Source organism: Chanodichthys erythropterus, chromosome 8 (assembly GCF_024489055.1).
Source record: "Chanodichthys erythropterus isolate Z2021 chromosome 8, ASM2448905v1, whole genome shotgun sequence".
In the NCBI taxonomy this organism is placed as follows: domain Eukaryota; kingdom Metazoa; phylum Chordata; class Actinopteri; order Cypriniformes; family Xenocyprididae; genus Chanodichthys; species Chanodichthys erythropterus.
This window is the reverse complement of record NC_090228.1, coordinates 19,826,539-19,842,479: the sequence shown is the minus strand read 5'-3', so window position 1 is coordinate 19,842,479 and position 15,941 is coordinate 19,826,539. Positions and strand designations below refer to the sequence as shown.

Here is a 15,941-nt window from a genome sequence, read left to right as displayed (position 1 = left end):
AATAAAATGTCTGATCTACCCCAAACTTCACACGTTTGATAAGAGTCCTGGCCTGAAGACATCCACATGCCAGTATTCAGTTAGTCATAGCGCCACCCAATGGAAAAAGGAAATGGCATGCTTTACACTGTAATTCACTCCCAGAAACACATTTCAATATGCCACAAAGTACCAAACATGCTAGAAACATGTTAAATCATGCAACATTTGGCTAAGTGCTAATGTATGTGATTAACGCCATGAAACAGGAAGTTGTTGTAACTCAGGCATACAATGTCTGAACTGCTCCCAAAATTCATATGTTTAATAATAGTCATGGCCTGAAGTTATAGTCAAAGCGTCACCTTCTGGTAGCAGGAAATGTTGCACATTAAGATGACTTTGCCATATTTCTCCTATATTTATATGCTAAAACGCATGTTGGCCACTGTTCACTGTTTTCCTAAGGCCCCTGGGTGGCTGTGGCCCCGGGTGTGAGGGCCCTTTCATCGCTGCTCGTAGCTTTAAAGGGTCATGAAACCCCAAAACACTTTTTTTGAGATGTAAACAGATATGTATAGGCTGCACATCATTGAAAACACTAAAGGTACTCATTAATGTTATTCATAAGTGAAAAATAGTTATTTTTGCATTTTTCAGAGCGATTTCTGTCTTCCGGTTTGAAAAGCGGAGTCGGAGCAACGTCACAAAATCTGACATAATCGTGTACTTTCGGCCCAAGTATGGGCATGGTCAAACCAGAGCAGAGGTTTGTGTGCATGTAGATTGTTTTGCTGTAATCTACCAGCACAAATGGAAAATATGTTCACATGAGATCGCATTACAGCAGAGAATTCAAATGTCACAAAAGTGCTGTTCATTCACCTCTGCCTGCTCTAGCTGCGTTCAAACACGCGAGCCATTTCCTTCAGCACAGCACGTGTGTTGTTTGTATTTTGCTCGCGATGCGGTCAGAACTGGAGTTTGAATACGAACACATGCAAGATACGACTGATATAGACACGTAGCGCGCATATGATCGGTTTCAGCGCGGAGCTCCGCGATGAGTTTAACAACACTAGCCACGTGGAACATAGCTCATACAGAATAAAGTATCCGTGTTTAAAGTTTTTATTTCACACATTCTCCTGCACCAAACATTAACCAGCACGGTGTAGTTATGCACACATATTTCATCAAGTCTTCTTCAAATGAATTATATGTGCAAACTGGACACTGATACAGTGGTGTAGCCTATCTGAACGCGACAACACGATTATTCGAATAGACAAAGACTGATTTTGAGACTACAGTGCTCGTAAACGTAATCAAAGTTATTATTAAATATACTTTCACATTTCTCCCTTGTTTGGGAGTTTGCTGACATTTTCTCCATGCTCATATATTAATATTCATTATTCTGTATAATGAGTGTGTTCTATGTCTGTGCTTCATGTTGTTCTCTCCCCTCTTTCCCCCCTCTACACTCCCACTTTTCCAGAGCTTTACACGCCCGTTTTAACAGAGTTTTTGCAGCTCAGGGGTGTGAACAACCAGGCTAAAACAGACCCTTTAATTTATATTGTTATCTTAGCAATTACATCTGAAGCTGCACCTAATCATTTAGATGTAGGATATCCTTACTTGATACCTCTGTCAATATGAAAATTGCATATAAGAAACAAAATGGCAATGCTAGCATTTTTTATTTATTTTTTTGCATGTGTGTGATAATAATAAATAAATTGTTTTATCAAACAGGTTTTATTGTCATTTAATATAGGAGCTTTGTATTAGTTACAGAGCAACTAAAGCTGCAATGCTAAACTGAAGGAATTATGGGAAATGAAGTCCAACAGTAACTATGTGGTTGCTAAACCTTTGTGGTACTAAAAATTGTTTTTGTCAGGAGGGGGGCAGTCATGCCACACCCAATAAAACTGTATTTTTGATGCCCGAGTAACGCACCTAAATAGGTCAACTTTCCTTCAGCAATAGATCATTTTTAGATTTTTCTTGGGTTATTCTCGGCTACACCTGAGCTGAAGGGTAGATGCTCATGTTTAATCTGAGAGACTCATCAGGCTTGTCAGCAATTATGTGACACTTCACTAATCGGTTCTGATAAGACTCATGTAATTTATAAGTTAATTAAAACCACCAGAATCAGCAGCAGCAAGACTTCATTATCAGTATCTGTGAACATTTGCATTTAGCAGGTTACAGCGATCAGATTTCTAGATCAATATGTGACCCTCCCCTTTGGAAAACGTTTTCATTTTAAAGGGCACATATTACGCAAAATTCACTGAACACTGTTGTGTGTCCACAGTGTGTGTAAATAACCAGCCTATAATGATAAAATTTCCTCCTACTGTGACATCACATTCATCAACTAGCCATTCAGAAATGTCCAAATGCATTCTAAAAGTTGTAACTTTTTCCTGAGTCTCTCCATCTGTGACTGACTCCGGTTCGAACATATGAGGCTGAACACCGCTACTGACAATTTTGGCTAAGTGAGATTCTCCAGTTTTGTTGTTGGCAGAGAATCCGAAGCATGAGCTGTAAAGTCTCTGCCCTCTTCTGGAAAGGGGGCGGGGAGCAGCAGCTTTAAAAAGTACACACACAGAAATGGCATGTTTTTGCTCACACCCAAATAGGGGCAAATTGGACATGCTATAATAAGTTATCTGTGGAGTATTTTGAGCTGAAACTTCAGACACATTTTGGGGACACAAGAGACTTATATTACATCTTGTAAAAAGGAGCATAATAGGTCTCCTTTAAGTGAAACCTCAAGTGTAAAAGCAAGACTATCAAACACAACCCAGCTTGCGCATCAAACTCCTTCCCATGTGGCATTTCCATAAAACCCTCATGCGTTGATGTGAGTAGGTGGTGTATTGGCATGAATTTGTGCACCGCTGATGATGTGAAGTTATATAATGGCCTCTGACCTACATGAATCTCTGAGCACCTGCCTGCAGGAGACGCACTGGGTGAATTTAAGTAGGTTGAACACAAACAATTTCACTCGTCAGCTCGCCACTCACTGACCCCAGCAATGATTCCTGCTCATGGATGGAGGTCTCACGCCCAGAAGATGCTTAAGATCTTACCTCAGAGAATTTGTTCCACAAGTCATCTCTCGCCGCGTTCCCATACATGTGCGTCATCAAGTAATCCTGCAAACAGACAGAGACAGATCAATATTGGAAGAGAAATAAAATGGACTCAGACAGGAACGGTCAACTTGGGAAACCAAATAAGCCCAAACAATAACATTACTAATCTGCTCAATTCAAGCTGAACATATGTAAATTAGCAGCAGATGTTTGGGTGTGATTGGCTGTCAGTTCAAGGAGGACCATAAGGAGGCCAATTAGAGGCTGATTATGTTGTTCAAGTTGATGCTGCATCAGCGAGTCACAGAATGAGTAACATACAAATCAGAAACATGATTTTACAGGAGTTTCTTTCAAGATGATGGTCAAATTATGCATATTGAAATAAACACCTTGAGTTTTGAGAAAAAAAATAATAATAAGAGGGGAAAAATCATTCATTCATTCAGTGACTAAAAACTAAAATACTTTGACAATATATGGTAATCATATTCACACACCATACCATAGTTGTATTTACTTGATGCTCCAAGGTACTTCCCATGCACCACTAGCTATTACCTATTATTACGTGAAAGGTGATAATTTGTGTTTATAAAGCATATACAGTTGTATTTTTTTTCAAAAATGACCGATCGATTCGCTAGATAAGACTCTTATTCCTCGTCTGGTATCGTTTAAAGCCCTTTGAAGCTGCACTGAATCTGTAATTTTGACCTTCAACCGTTTGGACGTCATTGAAGTCCACTATAAGGAGAATAATCCTGGAATGTTTTCATCAAAAACCTTTATTTCTTTTCAACTGAAGAAAGAAAGACATGAACATCTTGGATGACATGGGGGCGAGTAAATTATCAGAAAAAATGTATTTGAAAGTGAACATCCTTTAATCTGGCAAACGCTACATTATCAGTGTGTCTGTTCTGCCCTGCAGTCTCAGTCATACAGGTGGTGAGCGACATGAAGAAGGAGTCTGATCCTGGAGAGCACATTTACATTCATCTGATAAGAACATCTGGTGGGAAGCCTTTCCCCTGCACTTCCCTGAGTGACCGTGAGCGATAAACCCGTCAACTGTAATCCTCTTCCTGTTGCTGGAGTCAAGAAAACATGCTGACAAAAAACAGCATGTTTTCTGTTAATTCTAGGGCACAATAGACTGGTTAGAGTACACTTCCTTCATATGTGTTTTAAAGGAATAATTCTCTCAAAACTTATGAATACAAATGGAGATATTGTCCTGGGCTTACCTTCTTAACTCTACATCATTCTTAAATTATACCTTAAGCTGTACCTTAACGTTAATACATGTTTCCTGAAACGTTCTTAGTTAAGTATACCTTCTGTAAGTCATACTTTCGTAAGGTTGGTCTGGACCACTCTTAGCTACCTTATCACTACTGACAGTCTATACGAATATAATCCTGAAGCTGTAATACACCTAGTGTTCGATTAGGATAATGACAAAAAATAAAATGCAAAGATTCACTTCTAAATTCAAATGTTCTTTACCGCTGTTCTTTACCACAACTATTCGATGTTTTTAACCTCATCAGGTTTATTTTAGGTTTCAGACATTTAAAGGTGCTAAAGAGGATGTTTTGTTTTATACATTTTTGCAATATTACTTGAAACTGTCTTTACTAACTGATAAAAGACTATTTATTAGGTGCACTGAAAGGAATAATATTAATATTCATCATCTGTGCACGAGGTAGGGCCTTAAAAACATCAGCCAATCGCTTACGCGATCATCGCGTAAACGATTGGCCCTCTGGCTTGTCAATCACTGCCGTGACGTTCCTTGTGAGAGACGAGTGCGGATGCGCGCTCCAGTAATTTCCCACACTCCACAGGCGGCGCATGCAATGTTTTTGTCAGGAGACAGGAATAACAACTGCAGATTATGAGTTACCTGCGGTGAGTCCGACATAAAGTCACGACACAGCGAATGCCGGTGGTAAACACTCGTGTTCCAATACGAGTGTTTACGAGTTTTGGGAGGCGTTCCTTTGAAGGAGGGGGGTTGTTCTTACGCATGCGCTCATTTCAAAAACTCAGTAACAGTCTTTGGTTTCTCAGTCGATGAAAAGATCCTCTGTATCACCTTTAAATACATTACACATTTGAATTAAGTAGGCTACTGCATAAAAAAAGACATTTATAGTTCATTAAATTCCATACAATGATGTTTACGGAAGCTGCAACAATAACCTTTTCAATTATATAATTTGATGAAGTGTTTTATTCATATCAGATACACATTGTGTATGAAACAATAAAAATTTACTTTAATCTTCTACCAGTTCTCCGGCCACATACTTTTATGTATTTCGGGGAAGATTTCGTAAATCCGACAGCTCTGATTTGCCGTGCAAACTCATCGTGTGACAAAACATATTCACTTCCACATATTTTACAATCGGAGTACATCATAAAATTCATGATAGGCTATAGTTAACAAGTTTGTGAATATTTTGAATAAAAATTTTTTTAAAAGATATAAACGCGATACCTACATGTCTGTCAGCTGCATGACGCGTCTCCAAGGAATTAAGACTTTGTTCTAAAATAACGTTCGCCTTAAAGTCAGGCTGATGAGGGCTCTGCGCCCCCAGAATATTTACAATATAGATTTAGTTTGCAATTTGGATTACTTTTAGTCCTGATAAATGCAATTTCTACTTCTGAAGAGCTTCTTTTTATAAAGAACATTTCTCACATAATGCAGTGAAGCAGCCCCTGTATAGAGTGAATTATTGATTCTCAAGCCATCGATATCAAACAATTCAGCTCCGCCGCCATGCACAGCATCTGGTCACGTCACACTTAAGAAGATATACCTTAAGCAACCTCCTAAGGGATAGTTCAGGGAACAGAAACGGTATATCTTCAGTTAAGGTCAACCTTTAGAGTCTTCGTAGCGCGCTTAGAGACAACGTTATCGGGAAATCCAGCCCAGGCTGCTCTTTTTACATCACAAATACACAATAATTAGTGGATGACAAGCTTCAAAAATACAAATAAGTACCACAAATAAATAAATAATAGTAGTCCATACAAATATATATATATATGAACTTCTGTACTATATAACTATATATAGCTTTCTGTGATGAAAAGAACAAAACAAGGCAGATTTCCACAGTTAAATGCCAGCACTCACTGCACTCAATACTACTGGCTTTGAGCAGATGATGGCAGGGTTATTATTTTGGAGTGAACTATTCCTTTAATAAGGTAATTATTTTAGCCTTTGCTTCATGAATCAAATCAAAATGGGCACTTGTTGAAATGTGGACAGGCTTCATGCTGAGAGGTTTGAGCAAATTGCATTGGGATCCTGAAAGTGTGACCCAATCCAGCTGGCCGCCATCTCTCTACATGCTCTGCTGAGCTCTCAGAGAGTCTGGGATTTGAGTCTGGAGCTGAACCAGATTCATGTTACCACCCTGATGAATCTGTTTTAAACCAGTGCAATTACTCTTTCTCTCTTTCTCCTCCACCAGTAGAGTTATCGCCCTGAAGCAAAATGACCATGTGGCCCAATCTCTCCTCTGATAGGGCCGTCACAGTGTGTTGTCATTATTTTGACACTGAAGTGTTCTGCTGACGGCCACAGCAAGAGTAAAAATAAATCTAGTTGCCACGTCAGTCAGTCAGTCAGATGCCAATGAGTAATGTGTGTGTGTGTGTGTGTGTGTGTGTGTGTGTGTGTGTGTGTGTGTGTGTGTGTGTGTGTGTGTGTGTGTGTGTGTGTGTGTGCTTTTGTTTATATTACATTGTGGGGACCAAATGTCCCCATGATGTAATATAAACCTGAGTTCACCTACATCGTGGGGACCAGCCAGCGGTCCCCACAATGTAAATGGGTTTATAAATCATATAGAATGAGTTTTTGTGAAAAAGTAAAAGTTTGCACAGTTTCCTGTGAGGGTTAGGTTTAGGGGTAGGGGCAGGGTAGGGGGATAGAATGTACAGTTTGTTCAGTGTAAAATGCATTGAAGTCTATGGAAAGTCCCCACAATTCACAAAAACAAACATGTGTGTGTGTGTGTGTGTGTGTGTGTGTGTGTGTGTGTGTGTGTGTGTGTGTGTGTGTGTGTGTGTGTGTGTGTGTGTGTGTGTGTGTGTGTGAGTTTGTTTATATTACATTGTGGGGACCAAATGTCCCCACGATGTAATATAAACCTGAGTTCACCTACATCGTGGGGACCAGCCACCGGTCCCCACAATGTAAATTAATTAATAAAAATACTAAATGATGTTTTTGTGAGAAAATAAAGATGTGCACAGTTTCCTGTGATGTTAGGTTTAGGGTTAGGGGTAGGGTAGGGGGATAGAAAGTATGGTTTGTACAGTATAAAATGTATTGCGGCCTATGGAAAGTCCCCACAGTTCACAAAAACAAACGTGTGTGTGTGTGTGTGTGTGTGTGTGTGTGTGTGTGTGTGTGTGTGAATACATACTCTAAATATCTCTAATTATATAGAAGACAGTTTGAATTTATTGATTTAAAAGAATAAAATACGTGGAAAACTGCATAATCATACCATTTGTTGAAGCAATTTTTGATTCATAACTTGAAACAAAAAAATGCTATTACATAGTGAGAATAATATTTTTATTTTAATATAAAACTTTTGTCATGTAAAATGAATATAATTATATTGAAATATGTACATAATGTATTTATGGTTCCCATTCAGTCGGTCACGTTCGACGTACGTCGGACAGACCGACGAATAGGAATCTCGCTAGAGAGGCCAATCTACTTCGAGTGTAACTAAACGAGCCAATGCACATTGGCATGCAATCATATGCATCAGCTGCTCGCCTCGCAGCGCGGGTATATAATGAGCAGCAGGTGCGTTGCATCTTCAGCTTTTCGCTTCGGAGCCGAACGGTGTATGTTCCTGTTCTCTACAAGCGAGTGTCTGCTAGAAGACGAGTCAAGCTTTTGGTTGAACTTCTCTTTTTTTCCGAGTGCGGGCGAACAGCACAGCAGCGGGGTCGACGTCCTCTCTTTTTCTGTTTCGTTTGCCGTTTTTGAGCAAATAGCTGTTTGACAGCGTCAGAAGGCTGTTCTCACGGCCGGTACGGTGCGCTTTTGAGCGCTGAAAAGCCGTTTTTACGGCTGGTAAAAGTGAGCGCCTTCAAAGAGAGAGAAAGCACATGACAGGCTGCACACAATCCCTGTCTGTGTTGCGGTGGCCGTTCCCCTGCGTGCTTCAGCACTTCTAAAAGAGTAAAGTCCCTGAAAGAGCTTACACAAGTAGATTCGCGTCTTTTTAAAGACGACATCTTACTTGTGTTTCTGGATGCGATCGTTCCTGTCCTCACTGACGGCCACGATCACAGTTTCGCATGTCTGGGCGCGTGCTGAAATTATGTTCGTGGGTGTTCATGTTTTCATATGAGAACATGATCACGTCGACACGCCGGTCGTGACTCTTCTTTCTCCGGGAAGCTTGAGTCCCCTCTGTTGTTGGCCAGCTGCCGCTTGTGTGTAAAAGCACAGCCGCGGCTCTGCCCGACACTCTGGGAGACCGCGGAGATCAGCGAGAGCAAACCTCTCGCTCCTCTGCGTGTCGTGTGCCGTCGAGCTGCCGGGCTGCAGCGCGGGTTGTCACGGCAACCCAGCGCTCGCTCGGCGCTCTAGATGCGCGGTTCCCTTGCGTAATCTCCATTGTAGCGCCCTCTCTGGTGCACCAGAAGAGGTCTACTTTGCTGATATGGCTTGGGTGACATGAGGTTGACGGGTTCCTTCGGGGAACCAACCCCCTAGGGCCCCTCCCTCTCTAGCGCATTGCAAGCTGTGCAGTTTCTGGATTGAATTGCTGGTCCTTTTCATAGGGGAACCTAGCATTTCATTCAGAGCTCCAGCTGAGGGACAGACGTCGATTGCAGCATCGGAGAGAGTGCTGTTATGCTCTGGAAATTAGGGTGACGCTGCCCACTGTAATGGTGTGTGCTTATGCTGACTCAGATTCAGAGTTTACAGCCATGCTTTCCTGGGTCTTCCAGATGTGCATGGAAAACTTGGCAGTATGGGGGTATATTGGTGCCATAAATATGGAATGCCAAAGGTGCCAATCTGCATAAGTTTTTCCTCTCTCACTACCCTCTTGGATGGGGTGGCTGTACACAGACCACACCCACCCTGCATGTGAGGCCAAGGCACTCTTTTTGCAGGAGGGTAGTTCTGTGCTGGGGTTGAGCTGCGCTTGTTGACTAACCGTGATCAAAGTCACGGCGCAGGCCCTCAGCCAGACGATGTCCACCTCCGTGGTCCAGAAGTGCCCCCTGGCTTACCTTGTGAGGTGTGAGAGGTTGTCAAGCTAAATGCTTTCTCAATGCTCCCATCTTACGAGGTGGCCTTTCGGTGACACTGTCGAGGACTGAGCCCAGCGGTTCTCCTCAGTTAGTTGCGGATAGGGGAGCTTCCCATGACAAACCATTGAGTTCCTCTTGGGCCGCCCCTCAGTCTGCTCGTCGCCAAGGGTGTCGTCCCCTGCAAGAAACTCCGGCCCAGCAGGCTCTGCTGTATCCATTGCGGGGAGATGACGCCTCCCGTCTCTGCAGCTGTTTAACTGGTTGGTGAGAATCACCCCTGAGACGGGCGACCCAGAGATGGGTGGGGCTGCTCTTCCACCCCTGGAGGAGGGCCAGGTGGTAAATCCTTTATTGGGTTTGTTTCTGTTCCGCCACTGACCCAAGAGGCTGAAGTTCTTTCAGAGGCTCCTGGGGCATATGGCGGCTGCTGCGGCTGTAACACCGCTCGGTCTGCTTCATATGAGACCGCTTCAGCACTGGCTTCACGGCCGAGTCCCGAGATGGGCGTGGCAGCGCGGCACATTCCGGGTGCCAATCACTCAGGAGTGCCGCCGAACCTTCAGTCCGTGGTCGGACCCCTTGTTTCTTCAGGCAGGAGTGCCCCTAGAACAGGTGTCCCGGCATGCTGTGGTGTTCACAGATGCTTCTGCCACCGGCTGGGGTGCCACGTAATACGGGCATGCAGTCTCAGGGGTTTGGACGGGACCCCATCTGCATTGGCACATCAATTGCCTCGAGTTGCTGGCAGTACGCCTTGCTCTGAGCCGCCTCAAAGGCCTGCTTCAGGGCAAGCATGTACTGGTCCGTATGGACAACACTGCGACCGTTGCGAACATCAACCGTCAAGGTGGTCTACGCTCCCGTCGCATGTCACAACTCGCCCGCCATCTCCTCCTGTGGAGTCGGAAGCATCTGAGGTCGCTTCGCGCCATTCATGTCTCCGGTGTGCTCAACCGTGTGGCCGACGAGCTATCATGAGCTGCGCTGCCAGGAGAGTGGCGACTCCACCCCCAGGTGGTTCAGCTGATCTGGAGAGAATTCGGAAAGGCTCAGGTAGACCTGTTTGCCTCACCAGAAACCTCCCACTGCCAAGTGTTTTACTCTCTGACCGAGGGGACACTCGGGACAGATGCACTGGCTCACAGCTGGCCCCGGGGCCTGCGCAAATATGCGTTTCCCCCAGTGAGCCTACTTGCACAGACCCTGTGCAAAGTCAGGGAGGACGAGGAGCAGGTCTTGTTAGTTGCGCCTTACTGGCCCAACCGGACCTGGTTCCCAGAACTCTCACTCCTCGCGACAGCCCCTCCCTGGCCCATCCCTCTGAGGAAAGACCTTCTTTCTCAGAGACTGGGCACTCTTTGGCACCCGCGTCCAGACCTCTGGAAACTCCATGTCTGGTCCCTTGGACGGGATGCGGAGGTTCTAGGTGACTTACCCCCTGAGGTACTTAACACCATCACTTCGGCACGTGCACTGTCTACGAGACGTGCTTACGCCTCCAAAGTGGAACCTGTTCGTCGAGTGGTGCCCTTCTCGCCGGGAAGACCCCCGAAGATGCTCGATCAGAGTCGTGCTTTCCTTCTTGCAGTAGGGTTGGAGTGTAGGCTGTCCCCCTCCACCCTCAAAAGTCCATACTGCTGCTATATCCGCTTACCACGACCACTTAGATGGCAAATCTGTTGGTCAGCACGTCCTGGTCATCAGGTTCCTTAGGGGGCGAGACGGTTAAATCCTTCTCGTCCCCTCTCCATACCCTCTTGGGACCTCACTCTGGTGCTGAGAGCACTTCAGATTGCTCCCTTTGAGCCTTTGCTGTCAGCAGACTTAAAGATTCTGTCTATGAAGACTTTGCTGCTGGTGGCATTGGACTCCATCAAGAGGGTAGGGGACCTGCAGTCATTTTCGGTCGACGAATCGTGCCTGGAGTTCGGGCCGGGTGATAGCCACGTGGTACTAAGACCCCGGCCTGGCTATGTGCCCAAGGTTCCTACCACTCCCTTCAGGGACCAGGTGGTGAGCCTGCAAGCGCTGCCCTCGGAGGAGGCAGACCCAGCCCTGGCTTTACTCTGTCCAGTCCGCGCTTTGCGACTGTACATAGACAGAACCTAAAGCCTCAGGACCTCAGACCAGCTCTTGTCTGTTATGGAGGCCAGCAGAAGGGAAAGGCTGTCTCCAAGCAGAGGATGGCCCACTGGATAGTGGATGCCATCGCCCTGGCTTACCAAGCTCAGGGTGTGCCCTGCCCGCTCAGGTTGCATGCTCACTCCACGAGAGGTGTCGCATCCTCCTGGGCGCTGGCTCGTGGCGCCTCGCTGACAGACATTTGTAGAGCTGCGGGCTGGGCGACACCTAACACGTTCGCTAGATACTATAGCCTTCGTGTCGAGCCGGTCTCCTCCCATGTTCTCGCCACAGGTCAGAGGCACGGAGAGGCCCCGGCTTAGTGTCGGCTTGCTGCGCTACATGCGCTTCTTTTCTCCAGAGAGTCCCTACAAGGCAGACCCTGTCGAGTCCTCCAATATCCCTTCGGCAGCCGACGTGGCGGAGCGTCTGGCGCCAGGCCTATACTCCGTTGTATCCTTGAGAACCGGGTTTAGGCTGGGTTCCATATGTGTGACCCTACGGGGATCCCATATGGTTGGTTCCACGGTTGCTCCTAAACGAAGCCCGTGTCTTTCCCTCTGGGAGAACCTACCCTTCATCGGGTTGGAGTCACCCCAGCTCTTCCATATGTAGCACAGCCCTACAGGGTTAGTCCATATGTACTTCTCCACATAACTCCTTCGGGGAAGGATGTGGCTTCCGCAGCGTTCCTTTCCCAGCGAAGGGTACGCTTTCCCAGCGTTATCCAATAGTCTCACTGAATGGGTTTTGGGGAACAGCAGTGATCGACTCTCTCTGTGTTAGCCCTGTCCCACCATCCTCAGGCAAGGGGGTTCAGGTGGCTTGCAACAGAGCGCTGGAAGGGGGCAGCTCCTGTGGCGCTTTGGTAGGGATTCCTATTCGTCGGTCTGTCCGACGTACGTCGAACGTGACCGACTGAATGGGAACGTCTCGGTTACAAAGGTAACCCTCGTTCCCTGAAGGAGGGAACGGAGACGTACGTCCCGTCGCCACAGTCGCTGTACCCCGCTGATGCTGCCGCCTATCCGGTTCGGCTCCTCAGCGAAAACCTGAAGATGCAACGCACCTGCTGCTCATTATATACCCGCGCTGCGAGGCGAGCAGCTGATGCATATGATTGCATGCCAATGTGCATTGGCTCGTTTAGTTACACTCGAAGTAGATTGGCCTCTCTAGCGAGATTCCTATTCGTCGGTCTGTCCGACGTACGTCTCCGTTCCCTCCTTCAGGGAACGAGGGTTACCTTTGTAACCGAGACGTTATCTAATATAAGACTGAACTTGTGCCTTAAATGTGGCTTTTTTGTGATTGTATAAAGATGCCAACTTGTATATTTGACCATTGTCCCTGCATTCAGCAGGTAGAAATTGCCTACTGAATGAAGTTTTTTTGTAGTATGAAATACCTACTCTGCTCATTTGCATACATTTGCATAGCAGCGAGGGACCACCAAGAGCCATTTGATGTTTGTGTTGACATTTTCCAGTCTGCTTGACTTAAAAGTGTGTATTTTAATGACTGTTTTGCTACCCACCACTGTTTAGTGACCAAAAGCTCTTATAGAGAGACAGGAAAAAGAGAAAAACACGCATACAGTGAAATCAGCTTTCAGAAATAACAGCTTTCAACTATCTACACAGACTGAGCGATGCTCTAATAAGACTAAATAATACATAGCATATAAAAATATTGGGTGAAATAGTCTTTAAAGGGTTAGTTCACCCAAAAAATGAAAATTATGTCATTAATTACTCACCCTCATGTCGTTCCACACCTGTAAGACCATCATCTTCAGAACACAAATTAAGATATTTTTGATAAAATCCGATGGCTCAGTGAGGCCTCCATTGACAGCAAGAAAATTAACACATTCAGATGCCCGGAAAGCTACTAAAGACATATTTAAAACAACCTTAATGTTATGAAGCGACAAGATAAAATAAAAAATAAAATAACGACTTTATTCAACAATATTTAGTGATGCGAGATTTCAAAACACTGCTTCATGAAGCTTCGAAGCTTGTGAATATTTTGTTTCGAATCAGTTTTTCGGAGCGTGTATCAAACTGCCAAAGTCACACCCCCCAGTGGTAAACCATTGAAATTTCAAAACAATTTTGATGTAACGAAGCTTAAATTTACTGAAATCACATGACTTTGGCAGTTTGAGATTATTTAATACACGCTCTGAACCGCTGATTCAAAACAAAAGATTTGTAAAGCTTCAAAGCTTCATGAAGCAATGTTTTGAAATCGCCCCTCACTAGATATTGTTGAATAACGTCGTTATTTAGTGTTTTTGGCGCACAAAAAGTATTCTCGTCGCTTCATAACATTAAGGTTGAACCACTGTAGTCACATGAACTGTATTAAATATGTCTTTAGAAGCTTTCTGGACATCTGAAAGTGTTCATTATCTTGCTGTCAATGGAGGCCTCACTGAGCCATCAGATTTTATCAAAAATATCTTAATTTGTGTTACAAAAACGAATGAAGGTCTTACAGGTGTGGAATGACATGAGGGTGGGTAATTTATGACATAATTTTTTATATTTGGGTGAATTAACCCTTTAATGTCTTGTATTTTTTTTTTTTTTAGTTGTGAGATTATGCTGGAAAAGCCTTGATGTCGACAGTGTTCTTATGATGCCGAAAAGTCTGTCTAGTTAGATGGGTTCAGATCTAAAGGCGTACTTCATAACTAAACAGATTCAATTGGGATGGTTGTGTGTGTAAGTAATTTCATGTAATTAGCAATGGCTAGTTACTCTTCTGACACTCTTCAGGACAGCGTAATATCCTGAACGTCCCTTCATCAGATATTATAACCACATTCAGTTTTGGTTCCTCATTCTGCTAAGGCAAATTACTTACCAAGGGAGACAAAAGATTGATCGCTTTCGATATGTAAATCCCCTGGAGCTAAAACACAAGTTTTCTGTGAGAGCCTTCATCACAACAGTCAAAGCAGATCATAAATAATTCATTATTCATCCTTCTAAATGAGTTCCCTCAAAAGTAATACAAGAAGAAATATGTCTACAATTTCTCTGCATATGAAAGTAATTTTGAGGCAATGGAGGTAGATTGTTTGGTGAGGTGTTGTGTTTACCTCTTCTTCCCATCAATCACACAGAGACAGACAGAGATACTGAAAGTTCCCATATGAGAGAGAGAGAAAACAGTGATAATGAGGCGGAACAGCCAAGCCAGAAGGGGCTGCTGGGAGAAGAAGAGGAAGATGGGAAAAATTGATCTTCTCTGTGTTCAAGAATGTTGGGAAATTGAATCAAGGAGTATCTGGCTATTTCTTCTGTGTTCAGAACGAATTATTAGCCCATAATATCCACAGGGATCTGACGAACTGTCATTCTCCAAGTCAGGATCCCACTGAGAGTGAAAAACAGGACTATGAAGCCCTGAATCCAGGGAAGAAGCTTCCCGCTGTTCCAAATCACATCCAGAGGATGAAGATGGAGTGTAATATGCTGAAGTTTATTTCTCCAGGGCAGTAGCGCACTTGTCCTCTGCTATTCATAGGTCAAGCATTTCAGCTTTCTAGCCGGAATGAATATTTCCAACATCCCATAATATGATCCATCTGAAAGTGGCTTTAAAAGCGATGGGCAGTGTGTGTAAATGAGACGGGAGCGCTTCATCACTCCAGTAGCTGTATGAGCCACAGAACCATTCAGACTTCATTTATGACTCCCACTATTCTTTTATAAGAGACATTCATCCGACGGCCTCACCAGTCCATCCGCCATTTACCAATAAAGACGCCCTCATCCTCACAGAGAGAGGGAGGGATGGTAAATGCTGATCCGGGTGGGACTCCAGCCCGTCTGCTGCTTCTGAACTGTTCAGCATTCACGGCTGTCTGCTGCTTCAATTATGCAGAGACACGAGGAGGAGAAGAGATGCCACACAGAGCAAAAGACACCGAGAGAATGAAATGAGCTTCAGTGAACAGAGAAACACAGACAGCAGATGAGAGAGGAGAGATGAATCCCTGGAAGAGGTGTAATGTTGTATTTTTCCAATTAAATACACACACTTGCTAGCCTGACGTGGTCATACTCAATTCTAGTCAGAATATGAGTCTGATACTGCTCCATTGGGCTTTGATTATGGGGGCGTATTTCAACCGATCCAGGAAAGACCTCAATTGGATAGACCTACAACCAATCAGAGCTACAGAGTAAGTGATGTATGTTGAGCGACGCATAGTTGTCAACAGAGCTCAACTGCACACATGCTGGAACTAGTAGAAGATGAGCGTAAACAATCTTTGCTGGTGTTGTAAAAAGAATAAGTATACACAGAGTACTTGCCAATTAATGCGCTGTCGATATCTTCTATAATGGACGCGAT

At 44.4% G+C, this 15,941-nt stretch overlaps 1 protein-coding gene across 1 annotated transcript in view; it reads right to left on the bottom strand.

Annotated features, from left to right (window-relative positions):
• LOC137023965 (thyrotropin-releasing hormone-degrading ectoenzyme-like) overlaps window positions 1-15,941 on the bottom strand; it is a 190,518-nt gene that overhangs the window by 47,688 nt on the left and 126,889 nt on the right. Inside the window, exon 8 of the mRNA XM_067391096.1 lies at window positions 3,102-3,167. Coding sequence (XP_067247197.1) covers window positions 3,102-3,167 — 66 coding nt within the window. The remainder of the gene's footprint in view (window positions 1-3,101; window positions 3,168-15,941) is intronic.